General features: G+C 47.5%; 1 protein-coding gene across 6 annotated transcripts in view; it reads left to right on the top strand.

Moving 5' to 3' along the window:
- NAV2 (neuron navigator 2) overlaps window positions 1-21,323 on the top strand; it is a 397,784-nt gene that overhangs the window by 337,834 nt on the left and 38,627 nt on the right. For all 6 annotated transcript variants that reach the window (XM_066364486.1, XM_066364494.1, XM_066364479.1 and 3 more), the window contains 7 exons: window positions 743-903; window positions 2,518-2,706; window positions 9,424-9,476; window positions 14,274-14,297; window positions 14,412-14,486; window positions 19,696-19,779; window positions 20,165-20,276. In XM_066364486.1, the coding sequence (XP_066220583.1) occupies window positions 743-903; window positions 2,518-2,706; window positions 9,424-9,476; window positions 14,274-14,297; window positions 14,412-14,486; window positions 19,696-19,779; window positions 20,165-20,276 (698 nt within the window). The remainder of the gene's footprint in view (window positions 1-742; window positions 904-2,517; window positions 2,707-9,423; window positions 9,477-14,273; window positions 14,298-14,411; window positions 14,487-19,695; window positions 19,780-20,164; window positions 20,277-21,323) is intronic.

Genomic DNA, 21,323 nt, shown 5'->3' with positions numbered 1-21,323 from the left:
ATTTTGAAATCAGACAAAATAGATAAAAATCTTGGCACATGACTCAAGGCAGGCCCTAACCCAGGGGTCAGTGAGATAATGTCTGTGTAGGCACTTAGCTCATTGGGGACAGTCAATAAATCATTACTGAATACATTGCAGAATAAATGAGGAGGTGGAATGCATGATTTCTGAAGACCCTTCCCTGTGTGAGACACAATGATTGGAGGTTCTTCTCATGAAGACTTTGTGTAGATCTCAGTCCCCACTGTAAGCGTCGCTGTCCGCACACCTTCTCGCGTCCGGGTTCTGACACGCTGGGAGTCACGGCCACGGACGTGTGCTCTAGGAGGCAGAGCTGGGAGTTATCTAATAAAACCTCCTCGGAGCCCTGACAGCAGCTTGTGTTGTTGCTTCAGTTCTGTCACGGTGGGGGCTTTGGCATGACACTGTCATGAATCAACATGTTACAGATACGCCCCGTGATGACTGCTCTTCTGAATATTCACCGATCTTGCTCCCTTTTTGTCTTACTTCCAAACCAAAAGGAATTGCAGTTTCCCCCAAAGGCGGCCACATAAGGGGGAAAAGAAAAAGTTTTGAGCAGCTTTGTAAGTTTCGGGATGGGTAGCGATCTGGTTTTGTTTTTTGTGTGTGTTTTTTTAAAACATCATCTTTGAATCTGTGTTCATCGTCAGCTCCCGGAGTTCATTTTCGTGAGCGTTGTTCATCGTTCATCCCAGCTTGATTTCTGTCCGTCCAGGTACACTCCCACCTCCCAGCTACGCACACAAGAAGACGCAAAGGAATGGTTACGGTCCCACTCCGCCGGGGGCCTGCAGGACACCGCTGCCAACTCCCCTTTCTCCTCGGGTTCCAGTGTCACTTCTCCCTCCGGGACACGATTCAACTTCTCCCAGCTTGGTGAGTAGCCACTTGTCATTAGCTGTGTGGATCAGCTCCCTCGGGCAGAGGTGAGCTTGTGTCTGAGAGGGACCTGCGGGCCGTAGACGTGTGGGCTCATCGCTCTCCTTATCTGATCAGCCCTCTGCAATGTATAGTTTGACTGCAGGAGGTCAGTAGCAAATGAACTAGAGGAAGTGGAAAAGTTTTTGGTATGCTAATCAATCATTTTTTTTTTCCGTGGTTGATTAGACCAGGGTTATAGCAAACAGCTAACCGTTAGTCCCATTCTTGAGGAAAATGTATCCTGTTTCTAAGACCTGAAGGAACGGATTTTATTGCACATCGTGTGTTCGGTCATCCTCATTGCTTTATTAAGCTAAAAATAAAAAATCAGGTTTTGATCGAACAAGTATTCTGGGAAGTGCTTCCTACTGACAGAATGACTGGCACAGTGGGGGAAGGAGAAGAATTTGTAACACGGTTCCTGCTGACGTATCAGCGGATTCTGTTTTAGAGCGGCAAACACACCCAAACAGACTTACAAAGCGGGGGGAGGAGAGACATCCAAAGCTTTACAGGAAACTAGGTAGAAGCTGAATGTGATCAGGTAGCAAGTATTATTTATAGCAGTGGTTTTCAAACTTCTTACACTTGGGGACCAGTGAAAATAGAATTATTTGGGGGACTGCTAAGGTTGAAATCACCCTGAGCCTAAACGAATTCAGCTAAGATCATTGGGTCTACGATCTTCACACAACATCAGGATAGTTAACTCTTTCGTGGACCGGCCCATGTTTCTAGTGGACCGGTCTGTGGACCAGCAGTTGAAAAACACCGACCTTTTAGGAAGAGGAAAGGTCAGTCCTGGCTGGGATGACGGGAAGGACCCGTGAAGGTGGCGGCGTTAGAGCGGAGCCTTGGGAAGACTGAGAGGGGTAATCTCTTCCATCTTGGCTCCATCTTCAGAGAGGTGACTATGGTGAATAATAAGCTCAGGGTCTTTAAGGACAGCTGTGGCTTGTCATCAAGTCTGACTTCACTCTTCATTGTCAGTTAACTAAAAGATACATCTGAGATGTACGTAACTAAAACGACAGGATTTTCAACAGGAAGGCTGGGCGCGGCTACGGTACATGTGCCACCTCTACGGCGAAGCTCGCCCTTACTCCATGTTCCCCATCTGAGGCCACGGGACCCAAGTCCGTGTTCTTCTTTCCCGACCATAACTCTGTGAGGCAGGAGTTTCTTGTCAGGCACAAATGCTTCCCATCTGATCAAAAGCCCGGTGGAACTATTTTGGGCTTTTGGCTTTACAGAGAATTGTTCCAGATGAGCCCAGGGAGTAATTAGCTCATGCCTGGAAGGTGACACTGGCTTGTCTGAACGTGCCAAGTTGGAAAGCTGATGCCCAGAGCTTTGCTTTGGAACTGACCCACCTTTGCTCCTTTATTTTTAGCTCTCCGTGTGTAACTCAAATGCTGCTGTGACTACCTTTTAGAAAGTAGACGTGGCAGAGAAGTTGGCAGGGACGGATATGGCTGATAATAAGCCGTATATCCTCTTTGCCCCCGGCCCGGATTTGAACAGGGACGTGCATTTCCCACCCTTTTGATTCCGTTCCTTTCGTTCCAGCGAGTCCCACCACTGTCACCCAGATGAGCTTGTCCAACCCGACCATGCTGAGGACGCACAGCCTGTCCAACGCTGACGGGCAGTACGACCCGTACACCGACAGCCGCTTCCGGAACAGCTCCATGTCCCTGGACGAGAAGAGCAGGACCATGAGCCGCTCCGGCTCGTTCCGGGATGGGTTTGAAGAAGGTAAGCCAGGAGCCTGGCCGTCCGTCCCGCGGGTCAGGGGGCGCGGTCCAGTGTCCCCCTCTGCCGAGGTCACGTCGTTGACCTGACTGTCCACCTGTAAGTGCTTCCACCTGTCCCCCTCACTCGGAGGGCCAGGCTGGGGGCGTGAACAGTGGGGTCTGACTCCGAGTTAACCTCACTGGCCTCGAGGAAAGAGGCCCCTGAGAAACACCGGGGAACCTCGGAGCTGCCTGGGTTCCACGCCAGGCTTCTCTCTCTTGGACGTGGGCCACAGCCTCTTGGCACGAGCCTCCAGCTTGAGGTTCAGCGCCGGCTCCCCGCCTCGGCAGAGCGTGTTCCTGGAGAGTTCGTGTCCCCGTGCCGCTGCCCGCTCAGCGCCGGGGACTGTGGGCTGCCCCGTGCCTCTCCTCTGCACTCCGGGGTTTTCTGCTTCTTTATTCGGGCCTCCGTGTTTCAGGTTGATTGCATTTGGTGATGCCCTTTACCTTCTTTGCTTGCTACCTGGGAATTCTGGGGATTAGCGTTGTGTGTTCTGTGGATTTTAATCAGAATCTTGGGGTATAAAAAAAATGCTGTGGGCAGCTTGGCCAGCCATCTTCCTAACTGGGTTCATTTTTCTTTCCCTGTGTTCCTTCACACCAGGTGTGAGTTAGGCGAACGAGCAAAATGTTGTGAAGGGACATCACCCACTCCCACAGATCTCCCCAGAGGTGGGCTGGTAGGACATTGGAGGCAGTCCTCACTGGCTAGTTCATGGCTAAGAATGTGTAGGAAGACGATCGGGGTTTGAATTCTAAGTTTCACTGTCTATTAGGTATATGACCTTGGGCAATTCACCTCTCTTTTGCTTCTGGCTTTTCACTGATAAAATGGGAGTAATAATAATACTCAGCTCATAGAATAATGAAAATTAAATGAGATAATATAAAAAAATGTTCACCCATTAATGTTATTCCCGCCACAGCCTGTCCACTCGGCTTCAGCAGTAATGTCCTGGCAGCTGAAGTCCCCAGCCAGAGACTGGGGACTCTCAGAGCAAGTGGAGCCCAGGCTGGGGGCTGTATCTCTAGTTGTACCTTTCTGCTGGTTTGTTTTGGTCCCAGAAACAGAACAGAATGTGGGAGGGGAGCCCTAGGCCCTTCCCTCTGCTCCCAGCTGCTGTGAGCGAGGGGAAGCGTGGCCAGCATCCTCCTGGTAGGAAAGAGCAAACCAACCTGTGATTTTTCAGAAATCCCTACAGAAGTCAGGAGGGAGAGAAGTATGGGACATGGGCTTCTGCTTTGCCCGGTGTACATTTTTACCTAAATTTTCAACAGTTCAGTTACAGAGCAGTTGCTCCCTGCTTAATCTTGTTAGCAGCTTTCCTTTCCACCCTCGTTTATGTGTTTCTGCATCCAGTGACATCCGGTGAGCAGATGCGAGTCTGTGAATCCATATATGGGAACCTGCTGGGACTGAAGATTAAGGAGGGTGGAGTCTGAGGGCCTGAGAGTGTTTCACTGGGTTCAAGAGCTAGAAGTGAGTGCTTGAACCACTCCGAGCAGAAATACTGGAGGACACGTTGACCCCAAGGTGAAGGAGTTTGTCTTCAACTTCTTTTCATAGTCAGCGTGCTGGCCAAGCATGGCCACCGAGCCTTCCCAATGAGGACTCACATGTGGAGTGTGTCCTGTGCCACATTCATTGTCTCTGCCCTGTACATCCCTAAGGGAACCGTGAGCGGTACAGAACTTGTCCAGACAAGCGCACTTTGCTTCATAAAGGACCAGGGTCTTGATGGTATCCTCATGAGATAGCTCTTCTTTATTCCTCCTGGCACCAAGCTGTCAGGCAGCACAACGGGGGAGTATCTGGACATCAAAGTGACGCTGATAAAAATGCACTCGCCCAGGAGCGGTGTCTCGACTTCTGTGAACCTAATGGTCCGCGATGACGTGAAAGAAGGCAGAGGTGAAGATCAGGTTTGTGGAGGAGAGGTGGGGACTGCTGTCGGCACACTGTAAACACATAACGTTTTCGTCTTCTGGGAAATTTGCCATCAGATTGATTTTATCTCTTCTAAGGTTATTACGATGACAAAGTAAGACATGCAAAAAAAAAAAGAGGTGTTTTTGCCTCTTTTTAAAAATTTTCTTTTAATTTTTCAATGACAGTTGACGGTATTATAGTAGTTTGAGGTGTATAGCATAGTGGTTAGACATTTATATTTATATAACTTACCAAGTGATCCCCCAGTATTTCCTATGCTGTACTTCACCTCCTTGTGGCTACGTGTAACGGCCGATTTAGACATCTTGATCCCCTTTTTCACCCAGCCTCCCAACCTGACCACCATCGGTTTAGTCTTTGTATCTCTGAGATATTTTCTGCTTTATTTATTCATTTATTTTGATTTTTATATTTCACACAAGTGTAGTTACATGTTTTTAATTCCACCTGGTAGAGACTTTTCCCCCCTCTTCTGAATTTTTTACACTGTTGCAGAAACAGTTGAAAAATATTCACATCTTACATTAGAACCTCCTTCTATGAGTCAGGAAGGTATCCTGCATGCCAAATAGCAGGATAGACATTTAGGAAGAATTAGCACAAGTCCTTGTGCAAGGACTTTGTGGGATTTGATAAAGCATCTTTTCTTTTGAAGGAAGTGGGCATCATAACCATGTAGATTAGATAGAGGCATGGTCCACACACAACCTTTCAAAGTTATTTCAGGTAAATTACTTTTCCATCAGATGCTTTGTGCAATTTTAAAGTCAACTTTAATAGCATACATTTAGGAGAGGCTTGCAAGCATTTTTCAAATGGATGTCTTTGGGATGAAAAAAAAATCTAATGACTGTACCAGTCATCCCTAAGAGCACATGCAGCCTAGATCATTTTGTGTGGAATCCACAGGAGAAGCACAGCTGTTAATAAGGAAATCTCGAGTTAGTAAAGCAATCTCGCGTTGCAGCTGACTTGTGTTTCTCACCCCTGAGTTACAGTAGCAGTTCAAATCCTGCCAACTTCAGTGTTAGCGGTGAGACTTGGGTAAGGGGCAGGACCCTGCTCAGTTCCTGTCCACTAAAAATGTGGAAAATAATGGTATTGCTTGAAAGGATCGAAGTGAAGATTAGGTGAGATAAACCCTGGAAAGCACTTGGCAACATGACTTTGCAAGGGGCTTATAGTAAGTACTCAGTCGGTTCTGGCTGTTGTGATGATTGTCCTGTTTTATTTTATTCTCCTCCCCAAAGGCCATTTCATCCCCATTTTGTTTATGAGAAAACTGAGACAGAAGAAGTGGTTTGAGGATTTTGTGCAGCCAGGACTAGATTTTAGACTCTTGATTTGAGCCGTCTGTTTTTCTATTCAATTCTTCCTTGACATTTGACTCCGCCTTGGCCATCGCTGGGCTCTCCTACCCGTCTGAGGTGAACCCTGAGTCTTCATCAGTGCGATCTCTGTTTTCGGCTATGCTTCCCTGGCTGGCTGAGAGGGCAGTCTGCGAGCCCTCGGAACGGCAGCCCTGGTCCCGGCTCCTTCAGCAGCACCCAGGGAAGTGAGAACTAGAGCGCGATGCCTAGATTCACATTGTTTCTCGGCTCCTGACCACCTGTGTGTGGTCGGCCACATCCCTTCGCCTCTCTGGGCTTTAATTTACTCTTCTGTTAATTGAGGGGTAGAAACTGTCGCCCTGTCTGGACATACTACCTCTAACTTCTCTGTGTTGATGAGGATGATGTCAAACAATTCACAAGTGCGAAATTGCTTTGATGAGCATGAAGCCGAATATGTGTGTGAGAGGCCCGAGTGTGATGTCAAAGCGCTGGCTGCTTTCTTGGCTGGAGTGTGCCCAGTTGGTGTCATCGGTCTAGTGACTTCACCCCTACGTTGAGCATCTCCCCGAACGTTGGTTCTGGCTTGTGCCTATCTGCAGATTAAATGACGGGTTTAGGAAATAATTCTGAAATCTACCAAAGGGCTTTACAAAAAAAGAAAAAAGAAAGAAAGAAAACCAGAAACCAGTAAACCAGGTCACTCAAGGGCAAAGCAAGCAAATCCTGAATCCTTGTTTGACCTTGAGCAGGTCATTCATTACCCTCTCTCCGTTTCCGATTGCTCGACGGCAGAGATGGCCTAGATATTCTCTGAGGTGCCTTGTAACTTTAAAATGTTGGTGGTATAGCTATAGAGAGGAAATGCATGGCCTGCCTTTGCCCCTTTGGCGTTATAACTTTCTCATACGCCTTTTGTTGTCCAAGAGTATCCAAGCCACACAACCCAAGCTTTCACTTGGCTCAGTTCACTTGAAGTAGTTGCCAAGGGCAGTGGTTCAGGCAAGCCGCAGTCAGTTCGGGGTTGACTCTGCACTTCATCTTAGCCAGAAGGCCCAGAAGCGATAAGTTTGGAGTTGACTCTGGAAATCAAGAAATCTTTCTGTGGATCACAGCCTTGCTGTTGCTATTGACCAAGTGAGAGGAGTTCATTACAGAGAAAGATAAGTACCCCCCACTGGAGGCTGCCAGATGTGCTCCTCTCTGCCTGGAGCCCCTTCCCCCTGCAGTGTCAGTGAGGGCAGTGTCAGTAAGTCTCTGAGGTGGGGAAATAGAATAAACTTCCGCTTTCAAGCAGCCATCAGCCGTACAGCAACCCTGTGCAGGCTTCCGGAGCAGGCGTCTGGCAGGGCGGTGTGACTGAAAGGTGTGAGTAAGGGGCTGGGTTACCCACATCTCTGCCTGTCAGCTTAGCCTCCAGTGTAAGCTCCCAACTGCTTGTTTGTGTTATGGGACTGAAGTAGGTTACCCCTTTGGAACATTAGGTCACTAGATTGGGACATGTTAATGTGTGGACATATTAACGCTGAAAGCCATTATTGACCGTTAACAACTTACAAACTGAATTTTTATGGGGTATGAATCAGATGAGTCATGGATAGAGGAAGAATAGAGGCAAAGATCTAGAATTCTGGGTATTGCTAAGGAAGGTAGATGTGAGCGGCGGTGCAGGGGCAGCCTCTGTGTTACAGGCACCTGCTGAGAGAAGAGGGCTGGAAGGGCAAGCCAAGAGCAGGGTGGGTTCTGGAGGAGAAAGCCCATCCAAGTGGCTGTCGGGGAAATCAGGAAAGGCTTCGTGGAAATGTGCACTGATATTGAAGGTTTGGACAGACAGAAAGGAGGAACCTCCTAAACAAAAGGACTGTGTGGGCAGAGACTCTGAAGAGGCAAAGTACTACTGAAGGCATGCCTGAGAGCCACGTGCAGGATTCAGTGTTAGAAACCACACACAAGAGGCACCCGGGTGGTACACTGAGCCGTTCCTCAGATACTGTATGGGCAGGTAGCTTCTGCTGACTGCTGATACAAGGTGAGTTCGTTACCTGGGTGGTAAGTGAAAGCTGTTGAGTACACGTGGAAAGACACTCCCGAGCCTCCGACCCTCAGACCAAAGGGGATGGCGCAGTGTTGGGAGCATAGGCATTCTGCCTGTGTTCAGAAAAGCTTGCCCAATTAAAAGGTCTATGCTGTCGCCTGACCAGGCGGTGGCGCAGTGGATAGAGTGTAGGACTGGGATGCGGAAGGACCCAGGTTCGAGACCCCGAGGTCACCAGCTTGAGCGCGGGCTCATCTGGTTTGAGCAAAAGCTCACTAGCTTGGACCCAAGGTTGCTGGCTCGAGTAAGGGGTTACTTGGTCTGCTGAAGGCCCACGGTCAAGGCACATATGAGAAAGCAATCAGTGAACAACTAAGGTGTCACAACGCAACGAAAAACTGATGATTGATGCTTCTCATCTCATCTCCATTCCTGTCTGTCTGTCCCTGTCTATCCCTCTCTCTGACTCTCTGTCTCTGTAAAAAAAATAAATAAATAAAATTAAAATTAAAAGGTCTATGCTGTCTCCACGGGCATATTTCTGTTTTTCAAACAAGTTGTTGAGAGAGTACCAAGGAAAAAAAGAGAAGTCAGTCAAAATACTTTGTCTTAGAAAATACTATGTTTTAAGATAACATGAAAGCAATTAATAAAATGTCTCCCCTTGACTAAGGGCAAGAAGGGTGCTAAGAGGGTCTGAGAACGGCTCTGAGCCAGAAACAGAAAAGACGGCACCATGTGATAGTCACTTTGTAGACATGATAAAAATCGAATGAAGAATATGTATTTCACTGGATATGTTTTCCAAACAAATGTTCATTCATCTAGAATGAATTCACTATGACCGCCAGCCTCCTTTGTTCAAAATCATCAGTTCATCTTTTGCATAGACAAGTGACAGATGCTGGTAGTGTATAAAAAATACATGCATGACAGGTTCAACCCTAAATGAATACATTAGAGAGAGAAAAAAAAGAAAAGAAATGAAATATGCTGGAATGGTAACAGGTTGCCCCTGGGTATTAGAATTTTGAATCACATAGGTTATGCTTGTTAACCCTTCTCTGTCCTTGAAATTTTTCATTAAGTAATCCTGTATTATTTTGATAGTTAAGATTTAAAAAGTATTTAGAGGGTTGTAGGGAAAAAAAATGAATGTGGTAACAGAAAATTGACTGACTCCTCAACAGATTAGTCCTTCTTTGACGCTGATCTGTGGCCAAACTAGGAAAGGCTGGGTCAGGGCTGCTCTGAACCTATATAACCCGACGGTGCTGTGTTCCCCGTCCTTCCCCCCTTTTTTGTCTCCATAGCAGCCAGTTCTGCAATTCACCTTCTTTTTTTTTTTTTTTTTTTAAATAGTTCACGGATCATCGCTCTCCTTGGTTTCCAGCACATCCTCAATTTATTCAACAGTAAGTATAAATCAGTGCTTTGTAGTTATGAGCGTATGTGCTGGGGTCTGGGGTCTCTTTATCACATGTGTCAAGAATAAAATATCAGCATTTTTTCCTAGAGAATTTTCCTTATAAGGGGATCAATTAATTAGGGACAAAGATTTGAAATTCATAAACAGATACTGATGATAGTGTACCAGCCAGTAAATCAGGAACGGGCTGCTTTGTTAAAGAGGCAGTGTGCTGTGGGTGCTAACCAGTTAGAAGAGGTGAGAATCCTTGGCCATCTGCTGGTAGAATTGGAAAAGAAAAGCCTTGAACGACTTATTCATCATTTTGCCTCAGTTTCTCTATCTGTGAAATGGAAAGAATAGCTATCCCTACCTCATGGAGTTGCAATGAGGATGAAATGTTCTGAAGATTCCATTTTGCTACAATACAAACTCCTTAAGGACAAGGGCTTTTTTATCCTTTCATTCCTAGTGCTTAATAGGTGTTCAAAAAATCAATTTGCAAACAATAGGAAAATGCATGTAGAATGATGAATACTGTGCACACGGCCCAGGGGAAGCACTCAGAAATCTTCGCTGTCATCAATGAGAGTTTTACTGAACAAAAGCCAAATGTCATCAATATAGTACTAGATTTGTTCAGTGGTGCTTACTTTCTATAGTTCTGTGCATAAATGTTTGGGAATTCCCATAGGAAAAAAATATTTTGTTAACTGATAGTTGAAAATTCTTTAGCCCTTAATACTGTGGAGAACAAATGTTTTTTGTTTTATTTTTTAAAAAATTCAGTTTTTGGTAATGCTTGGTTTCCAGGCTACAGAGCAGGACATACTATATACAGCTCCTTGTAAGAAAAAGGCCGTCCAAGAATCAAACTAAAGAGACCACGCCTGCCTGTTCTTACTTAGGCCAATGGCAAGCAGTCTTCTGTTACTGTTGGTCTGATTCAAAGGACCTAGAAATGCTCTCTTCTGCTCCTACCGACCTCCCCCCTCCAACTCCAAAGTACTCTTCTTCAGCTAATCGTCTTGTCTGAAATGTCATCACACCATCCTGGCTTTCATTTTAAAAGCTTTATAAAATGTCGTAACTTTGGGGAGGGGTTGTTTCAGCCATTATCTGCTAAGAAAATAGATAATACAGTCTTTGTTCTACAAGGAAATTCTGTGATATCAGTACCAGAGATAGTACTTTCAAACCTAGGTTCACTTCTTCAGCACTCGTACTGGCACTAATTGTGTGCCAGGCTCTGGGCTAAGCCCTGAGGATATGGCTTAGGTGTTGAGATGAGGCTGCTGAAAGAGGGAGCGAGAGGCACCAAGGGACATAAAACGTGGGGCTCTAGTTTCACAGGGTTGGAGCAGAGCAGCCCTAACAGACAGTTCAGTGCCTGAGCCCGGTGTTTTCTCAGTGGAGTTCCCATGGTTTCCTGTCCTTCTCGGCAGAGTGAAAACTGGGAGGCTGTCCTGGACCAGCCTTGGCGGGGAAGAGCGTGAGCCGCTCCACCCGTGTGAGATTCACGTGTAGAAACCGTCTTTTGCCATTTCCAGCCACATGCTCTCAATGCCAACCATTAGAACGTCTTACAGTCAAGGTCTCTCTTCCAGTAGTTCTTGTCCTGGGTAGACATGAAGCTGGTGTTTTCATTAAATTAGAAACGGTCCTTTCTGAATTGATACAAATCACCAAAGATCTAATAATAACATTTAAGTCATCTGCATAGCAAGAGACCCAAGGTCTAATCTTGTTTTTTTTTCTCACTGTATGACTTTGGACAAATCACCTCATCATTCTGGGTGTCTTGCTGTCAGAGAGCAAGGCAGGGTGCTCTCTGAGGTCCCACCACCTCTGATATCCCTCCCGCCAGTCGTGGAGTCAAAGGTTCCCTTTTACTGTCCTTTACATGTGTCCTCTCTGAGAATGTAGGTAGGTTACTTTTGCAGACTTATAGTCTAACAATTGAATGTTTTCGTGCCAGACTTGACTGCTAATACCAAGGAAACCTGTAAGTCTGGCTGGACTGCAACCAGCAGGTTCTGATGTGTGGTCCCTCGTCTGTTATTAGCCACTGGGTGATGACGAAATTCCGAATCAAGTGCTCAGGCGCCTTTGTAAATGTTAAGGTGAACAAGCTCTTATTTGTTGTCTACAAAGAGATCTTTGGAGTCTCTGAAGTTGTCACCAACCCAGACCAAAGAGTCTGTTTAATTGCTGAGTGTTTTATAGCCTCTTATTGGATGATCATAGTTTTCTGTCCCCCTGAAATCTCTATAATTCTGAGATAGTCAAGAATGCCCATTCTAGCTGAAATGTGCTTGTGATTTTAATTACAAAGGCAAGGAATGGCAACATGATGCTAAACAACTGTCATGGAGGAGTTATGGCCAACTCCTGGATTAGAGAAAATGTAAGAGGCCACACCTGGCATCAAACTTGCTTTCCTGACTATTTAGGGAGCAGCAGTTGAGTTCCATGGGGAGCTGCTGAACAGAGGGAGGTCTACAGTTTCGCTTAGACTTCCCAGATGTGCAGAAGAGCAGCAGCAGCTGGGGATAAGATACAAAGCGCTTGATTTCTCCAGGCTGCTGTGGAGAGCAGAGGCTCATCCCCATAGACAGGCGGGCACAGTGCAATGGCAGAGGCATGGGAAGAAGTGTCAGCCCTGTTGTTAGAAGCGTACAGAACTAGGGCTTGTCCTGTGTGAATGGCTCAGCCTGCCAACCAGCCTCCACTCGCCTCGCAAATGCTAGATAGCGCTGATATGCTTGCCATTAACTTTCCCCCTTTGGATCAGACTCAGAAGACGGGGCCTTATTTCTGGAACGCGTCCATGAGAATGTATCTGTAGTAAAAGCAGAGGAATGTGCTGGGTAAGATCATGGGCTTTGCAGCCCGAGCGCCTTGGATCCAGTCCCAGCTCTGCCACTTATCAGCTCCGACCTCGGGTCCATTGCTTAACCCCTCTGCGCCACATTTCCCTCATCTGCAAAACAGAAGGCGATAGTATGAGTATTTATACCTACTCAAAGGGCTGCAAGAAGGATGAAAATAATTTTGGATAGAAAGTGCTTGGAACAGTTGCTGGCATGTGGCATCATTATTCAATAAATGCTAGTTATTATTACCAGAATATAAGTAACATGAGGTGAGGGACTTGGTCATGTTCACAGCTATATCGAAGTTCTTAAACAGTGCCCGGCACATACTGGAAAGTCATAAATATTTGATAGATGGTGGTGATGGGGATGGATGGATGGATGGATAGACGGACAGACAGGTGGACAGACAAAGAGAGATAGATAAATATTATCTGGGAGGAAAGAGTGGACCCTGAGGGCATCTCAAAACCTTCTCCTGAAAGCATTTCTTAGATGAGAAGATTGTTCAGCTGTGTGACGTGGGCAAGGTAATTAACCTGTCTGAGCTGCACAGGGAACACAGACAAATCTACTTTATGGAGTTACTGCAAGGATTAAGTCACTTGACCCCAGTGTACTTAAACATTAGTTGCTGTTGTTAGGAGCCAGCCTGGAGGGCTGGGGCTCTCGGGCGGGATCAGGAACAGCAAGGCAGCAGGGAACAGCAAGTGACAGGAGGTCCGACAGGACCTGCCCTCGCTGACGGCTGTTGTACGCAGGGTCTAATGAATCCTGCCCATTCGCATTTTGAATAGAGAAGTCAACATCAGAGTCAGATGCTAGGTTTAAAAAAATAATGTGTTTATCACTAATAAATGTGGATGAGGACATACAGGGAGGACCCATGGACAAAACTGGGTCCATACTGATTTCCACTCACCTACCTGGCTTCAGGGTCACTGTTGGAGAAGTGTGAGTGGTAGGTGGAGAGAAGGGCAGGAGCACTTCCAGCATTTCTGGGAAAGGGTAGGGAGAGTCCTCTTTTATGGGCCCCCTTAGGAACCCAAGGAGAGAGAGAGAAAGGTTCCTCCAGCAGTAGGTTACCCCCCCCCCATGTGCGTTCCCCCCATGGGAAGAGAGAGGGAGTTCTGTCTCCTACTGGCAGATAGCTGTGTCACCACAGACATGGGGCCCAGTGAGAGGATCTGCAGGCTTCCCCTTGACTCCAAGGTTTGCAGGTAACTGGGAAACTTGAGCTGGGGCAGCAGGTGAAGGTCACATTTATCCTCATAATCTGAGATGTCAACAGTCTGGCTGAGAGGGGCTTCCAGCCTCCCTAAGATGGGGGCCTTCCTGTCCTGCTGCTGTGCCCTAGAGAGGTGAGAGGGAGGGTAACATTGGGCAGAATTAACCTACCAGCAGTCCTCCCTGTGGCTGTAGGGTGTGCCTGGTAGAATGCAGGACTCCCAGTTAAATCTGAAATTCAGATGAGCAACAAATTATTTTTTAGTATAGGTATACCCCAGTATTATTACAAAGACCATACTTTTACTCTACAATAATAACCATCTAATTTAGCGGGTTGTCCTGTACTTTTATTTGCTCAAGCTGGCAGCCCTGGCCTGGCTCGTCCCCTTCTCGTCACACCCTCCCTGAGCCCCTGACCTGTCACCATCGCCACCTGGGATGGGGGGGGGGGGGCTCCTCACAACCAAAGTAATTGGAGCGTTCTGATGCTTCCTGATTTCTGAAAATAAAGTGCTGTTTGTTTTGGCCTTTTCAATTGGCCAAATTAATTGAACCAGTTTATCCAGAAAATTACACCAGGAAAGAAACTACTAGATATTTCCGGCTGCCGTGAGGGTCCCAGTATGGTGTCCCCGCAGGTCGGCCGGCTCGGCCCTCTGTCCCGCAGCTCCTCTGACCTCCCTGTGCTTCCTTTGCAGCCGGAAGAAAAGTGCCAGTCAGAGGTAAGCAACAGAGTGCGGGTGGGCTTCCTCTTCCTCCGTCATCCATTCTGCAGCCCAGCTCCACCTGGAAATGGACTCTCAAAAGCACGTAACCCTGTCCCTTCTCGTCTTTAGATTCGCAAACTGCGGCGGGAGCTGGATGCCTCCCAGGAGAAGGTCTCGGCCCTGACCACCCAGCTGACAGCAAACGTGAGTGCAGACACGGGGCAGCAGCCATGGGGGCGGGCGGCGACAGTCGCCGCGGCCTCCTCAGCATTACCTCATGGGCTCCTGGGCCGGAGCACCGTGGAAGCCGTGTGATACGTGTGATACAATAAATAGGACACAGGCTCAGCCTGGGTGTGCAGGTCTGCTGATACTTACAGGCTCTGAGCTTTGGGCAGATTCTTCCACCTCTGAGCTTGTATTTGCTCCTCTGTACAGTGGGTGAAGATAATACCTCTCAAGGTTGTCATGTGATCAGTACCTGGAATATACTCTTAAGTGCTCAGAAATGTTCATTCCCCCTTCCCTTCCTCTTTCCGAAAATTTCCATCTAAGGGGAGAAGGAGGTGGAGGTGGTGGAGGTGGGGAGGGTAAAGGCAATCTAAGGCTCCACAAAAAAATAGCTGACTGCTCTGTAATTATAATATACACAATTACGTGTTCAGGGGGCACTGCCAAGCGGCATTCAACTCAGCAACTGTTTAAGTGCCAACTATGCCCCAGGCACTGTGGATTCAACTGCAAAACAAGCAAGTCACTGTCCTCTTGGTGTTCTTTGTCTGGTACAGCAGAGAGACAAAACAATTTTGCTATAACATGATAACTGTTGTGATAGAGATCGAGGGAAAAGGTTGTGGGAATATGGAGGAGGAGCACCTAACTCAGTCTCAGTAGGGATAGGAGGAGGTCAGGAAAGGCTTCCTGGAGGAGGTGACATCTGGTGGATACTGTGTAGGGGAGGGTGTACAGGGAGGACAGCATTCTAGCCGAAAAGAATAATTTGTGCAAAAGCCCAAGGTGAAGCTCTTGGTGCATTTGGAGATTATGTAAGTAGTTCGGTGTGATTTAGAACGTACGGCGTGGATGGAGGGCAGAAAGAAGTGCGAAGGAAGGAGGCACCAAGGAAAAGCAGTGGTCAGGGCACAGCACAGAGGCTCTCAGCTGTTTGGTGGGAAATTTGGGCTTTCTTCTGAAGTTAGCGGAACCTTCTCAGTGAGTTTTAAATAGAGCTGTGAGGTGGTCAGGCTTGCCCTTCGAATGCTTCCCTCTCATGCCATTGTAGAACTAGAGGGGTCAGAATAGAGGCAGCGGTCTGCTACCCCAGCAGACCAGTCTGTAAAGGAGTCCTGCTGCGGGGCTGACAGTCTGGAGGCAGAGCCTGAGGTTTGGAAGATGCTCAGATGCCTCTGGGGGCCAGGCTTCCAGGAAAGCCTAGCCCAGCCTGAGACCACAAACACGTGTGTGTAAGCCGGTCAGGAAGCAGCCTGCATGACCCCTCAGCATGCTGTTAAGCAAAAAGCAATTTCAAAAGGTTGTCTTCCTTGGACCAAGAAGCTGAGTTAGTACTGCAAATTAATATTTACCTAGAGTTTTTGCCCAGGTGATTCCTGGCTTATACCTGAGTCTATTTAAGGAAACCATTTCTCTTTAAAGTCTGCACATAAGTACCTTGCCTAATGCTGTCCCTTAATTACAAGCTCAATAATTGGTGATTGCTGTCCCTAGTATTTATTTTTCTGAGCTCGTTTGCATTTCTAGAAACAGACTTTTTCTTTCGGAACCCTAACATCCTAGGCCACTGTGTGTTTTGTCATCCTTCTTTATTTTCTCTACCTCGTCCACCATCACTAGTGCTATCCAAAGAGCATCAGAAATTGACGTAAGGCTTAGATCCTATTCAGAAAAGCAGCACAGGTACTTTTCTGAGGGCAGACTCTATCAGAGCCACCATTTGAATCCAGAACTGAGCCAGAGCCAAGAAGCCAGGATCTCCTGGGTGTAATCGGAACATAGGAGATTGGACAGCAACCCCTTCCTTGAGTGATGCAGAGCCACTCCCCTCATTAAGAGTTACAGCTGTCCCTGTTGCCCTGTACTAATCAAGGCCGAGTAATTTACTTATAATGAACTTGGGTGCATTCTCCCGACTTCCTGCTCCACAGGACTTCCTGTTGGGCCATTCGGAACCCTGCTCTCTGTCCCAGTGAGTCCGAGTGAGGTCCCTTACCTTACTGTTACTCTAAAAGCACATGCTCCTCACAAATGCCATTGAGTCCGGTATTGTTTTATTTTTATTTTTTAGCCAGTATTTTTTTTTTTTTTTTTTTGCATTTTTCCGAAGCTGGAAACGGGGAGGCAGTCAGACAGACTCCCGCATGCGCCCGACCGGGATCCACCCGGCATGCCCACCAGGGGGCGATGCTCTGCCCATCTGGGGCGTTGCTCTTGCGACCAGAGCCATTCTAGTGCCTGAGGCAGAGGCCATAGAGCCATCCTCAGCATTGGGCCAACTTTGCTCCAATGGAGCCTCGGCTGCGGGAGGGGAAGAGAGAGACAGAGAGGAAGGAGAAGGGGAGGGGTGGAGAAGCAGATGGGCACTTCTCCTGTGTGCCCTGGCCGGGAATCGAACCCGGGACTTAGCCACTATTATTTTTTTTGTTTTTGTTTTTTGTTTTTTGTTTTTTGTTTTTTTTTCATTTTTCTGAAGCTGGAAACAGGGAGAGACAGTCAGACAGACTCCCGCATGCGCCCGACCGGGATCCACCCGGCACGCCCACCAGGGGCTACGCTCTGCCCACCAGGGGGCGATGCTCTGCCCATCCTGGGCGTCGCCATATTGCGACCAGAGCCACTCTAGCGCCTGAGGCAGAGGCCACAGAGCCATCCCCAGCGCCCGGGCCATCTTTGCTCCAATGGAGCCTTGGCTGCGGGAGGGGAAGAGAGAGACAGAGAGGAAAGCGCGGCGGAGGGGTGGAGAAGCAAATGGGCGCTTCTCCTGTGTGCCCTGGCCGGGAATCGAACCCGGGTCCTCCGCACGCTAGGCCGACGCTCTACCGCTGAGCCAACCGGCCAGGGCTAGCCACTATTGTTTTAAAGTAAATATTCAGCCTTAACCACACAGCCCGGGCAGTGCTAACGTGTTTCATTATCTGCCCGCTCTCCCACAGGCCAGGCTGGGTTTGTTTTTCTCAGACAGACTACTCAAAGCCACCTTCTCTGGGTGTTTCTATACACTGTGTTGCTTTCCCCGGGACCGTGAGGACGGTGCTGGAGGAGAAGGCTGTTGTGTGGCTCAGGACCAGGCTTGCAGCACGTCAACCCGTGTTCTCACAGTTGCGTTCATGACACCAAGTTGGTCCCCTTGTTCACCAGCAAAATGCAATTCTCCAGTTCCTCAGAACAAATGTGGTTTCTTCTTGAACTTTGCAAAAACCCTTTCTCACTAGCAGTCTTCCTCAGGTTAGGTGTTTGTTGTTAATTGAATGGAAAATGTGAATCTCCCCCCCCCCCCCCCCCGCAACAGAGTCATGGGTGGCAATCAAACAAAGATTTGAAATAAATGGAAATTCAGTGATTTAAATTTGACCTTGTCATTCCTTTGAAATGCAAGGATAGCAACCGTTCTGTTACACATTCATGTCTTGGTCCCCTTTCTTCATCCAGTATGTGACTGTCTTGAATTAAACTGGCTTTGGTTTTGCCACATTCTGCAGGGCAAATTAACGAATCTTTCTTTATTTTAAAATGCAAAGGCACTTTCTCAGTTTTTAAGAGTGAGAGGGCATGCAGTCAGGAAGAAACTGGCTATCCACTTGACATTTCTGTTACAAGTAGTCCCACTCCCCGCCAGATCCTACAGCTGTTGGGAAAGGGCTCTAGGGTTGATCTTGGAGATGATCTTATCCTCCACTGCTCCTGTTTGAAGGAGTCCAGTGACAGAGGCCTCTGACTCACTTCTCAAATCTCTCCTCCTTAAACTGCGGTGTCCCCTGACCCTCCTCCCTGCCCAGGGCAGAGATTCCTCCCCCTGCCCGGTTGTTGTCCAGCTTCTCTTCTTCGCTGTGTGCATCACCCATCTTTTCTTCTAGATTTCTCCAACATGATCAAATCATCACTTCTCTGAAGATTCTCCAGTGTCCTGCTGGTCCTTCTTATTCCTCCTGTAGCCCCTGTATCTACCACCGCTCTCTGGGAACCCTTTGTTGATCTCCCTGGCCCTATGTTCTGATAGTATCTGTTGTCACTTTGTCATTCCCAGACCTTTTCCTTTCCCCACAGTGCCCATTTATTCCTGTGTTTCACAATTCCTTAACAGTCTATAGGCCATTTTCCACCTGTATTGTTTCATTTAATGCTCATAATAACCCTGGGAGGAAAGTGTGTGTGTGTATATATATATATATATTGGCTCCCATTTTATGGATAAAGATACTGAAGCCAGTAGGATGAGATGATTTGTCCATGCTTTATCCTTGCTTTTAACGGTATTATCCTAGGTCAGCCAACCAATACATCACCTCCTGCTGTGGAAGAAAGAAGGCTTGCTGTTAGAACACAGCGTCGCCTCTCGCCCTTGAAGAGGGTTACAGAGAAAGGGGCAGGCAGGAAAACGTCACATTTCTCCTAAGATACACATTTCCTTTCACATTTTAACATCTGTGAAAACTAGGTGTACACTTTAATCAGCAGTATTTTTTTTAATGTCCTCTCATACATAAAATAATGGTGCAGCTGGTGCCCTGTGCTAACAGAGGTACATGAGAGTGCAGCGGAGCTCAAGGGAAGTCCCAACTCCCTGGGGGAAAGGAGAGGGTTCTCTAAGCAGGGAGCAGATGGGCCTTTCAGCGGCTTCTTATTAATCAGAATCATAACAAGCAACATACACCAGCCACTTTGTTCATTCATTCTACAAACATGCTCCACAGGAGCCTTTACTGTGAGCCTGGTGTTGGGATGAGCAAAAGGTCGTCCTGCTGTGTAATAGACACTTGTGAATCAGCAATCACAAGAGACATGTATTTTTTACTGTGATACCACAAAATACCAAATTCTCAAAAGGTCTGGAGCGCTTTTGAGAATAAATATGGGGAACCAACCCAATCCAGGGGTGCCATGAAGGCATGGGCTGTGATCTCTCTTGAGAAGGATATGCAAAAATTAGTTAGGGAGGCAGCTGGGGGTAGAGCGTTCCAGGCAGAGGGGGAAGGATGTATGAAGGCCCTAAGGTGGGAAGAGGCCTGGGCATTTGAGACCTGGAAAGCTATTGTAGCCAAATCCCAAACCCTGGGCAGTGGGACTCGAGAGGAAAGAATCAGATGGGCTGACTCACACGGCCCTGTCTTTATGACCGAGCTCGGCAGAGGCGCTCATACCTTACAAGGTAATGTAACTCAGACTGTGTCTTCCCCTGCAGGCGCACCTCGTGGCTGCCTTTGAGCAGAGTCTTGGCAACATGACAATCAGGCTTCAGAGTTTGACCATGACGGCGGAGCAGAAGGTAAAGCAGAAAGGGTGCTTTGTTTTCCTCCCTGCTTGGACTTCACCGCACACCCAGAAATATTATTCTCTTTCATTCCAGATAATTGTGCAGATTGTAGTGTACTTCTTGAACTATTGGAATTGGATTGAAAAGAGTAGGTCTTGTTGAGTGAAAACCTGACCTAGGTAGGGAGGCAGTGACTATCAGTAACGGATCTCTCCTAGTCCTATTCTTACTGTTCATGTACACACGTTGAAAATCGACTCAACTTAGTGTTTGAGACAAAGGTTTTGTTTCAGACTCCTTTATTCCCTACCCTCCTCTGTTGAAACATGCACTGCAGTTGAACACTGTACAGAGAATGATGTTAGAATAACCATTATTTTTTTTTTCTGCGCCTCAGGATTCAGAACTGAATGAGTTAAGAAAAACCATTGAGTCCCTAAAGAAACAGAATGCAGCTGCCCAGGCTGCCATTAATGGAGTAATTAACACACCCGAGCTCAACTGCAAAGGTAAAGGAACAGAAACAGCCTTCAGACAGTGCAAGATGCAGCCTCCCAGCGGGGGCGGGGGGGGGGGGGGTGTCCGAAGGTTGAGCAGGTCCTGGAAGGCAAACACTTCATCCAGTTCTGCCCTCTGGGAAGGTAGCTGTTCCATCTCCTCCTCTTCTCTGATATATCTCAAAAATGGGAGAAAATTTATTTCTATTGGCAAAGTGTCAAAGTATTTCACTGCCCTTCCCTTCACTAATGCTATGATATTTACATATTGCTGTGGAAAAAACCTGAAATGGGTTCCTCTCATATTCACGCAGGAAAATACTTCTGAGTGAATTGCTCTGTCCTTGTGTCTCTTATTTGGGGTACAAGGTGGGTGTGAGGACAAGTTATCTCCTGCAATAATGATCCTAACAGTAATAATAGATGTCACAGTGACAGCTGGCATTTACGGACCACTTGCTGTGTTCTACGCCCTGTACTCAGCATTTCGATTACTTAATTAGTGATCTCGCTTTTCTTTCTACAACACCCTTACGAGTGCAGTACTGGTCCTGTCTGCGTTGTACGGATGAGGACACTGAGTTTCAGGGGTGAGAGTTACCTCCCGAGATCACAGGGTAGTCAGAAGCAGAAGTGGGACTAGAACCCAAGTCTGTCTGACTCTGAAACTGGTGCTCTTCAAAAGCAGGAAAACTCTGCAAACTTCATTTTGGCATCACGGACATTTCAGGCAGTGTTGTTTCTGGTCCCCCTGTTGATCGGGCCTCCTGAAAGCTAGATGACAGAGCTAACATGGGAAGGATTAGCCAGCGCTGGCCAGGCAGAGTGGGGGCAAGAGACAGGCCAGGAAGAGGGAGGGCATACGTGAGGTCCCGCAGATGGCAGGGGTCGGCTTTCCAAGGGGCAGGAAGAAGGCTAGTGCAGCGAGGAGGGGGCACCGGAGTCATAGGTGGTTATTGCCACGGTTCAAAAAACATCATCAGCCTGACCTGTGGTGGTGCAGTGGGATGGAGCGTCGACCTGGAAGGCTGAGGTCGCCTGTTCGATACCCTGGGCTTG

This window comes from Saccopteryx leptura, chromosome 1 (assembly GCF_036850995.1).
Source record: "Saccopteryx leptura isolate mSacLep1 chromosome 1, mSacLep1_pri_phased_curated, whole genome shotgun sequence".
In the NCBI taxonomy this organism is placed as follows: Eukaryota; Metazoa; Chordata; class Mammalia; order Chiroptera; family Emballonuridae; genus Saccopteryx; species Saccopteryx leptura.
This window is presented reverse-complemented; position numbering and strand designations above follow the sequence as displayed.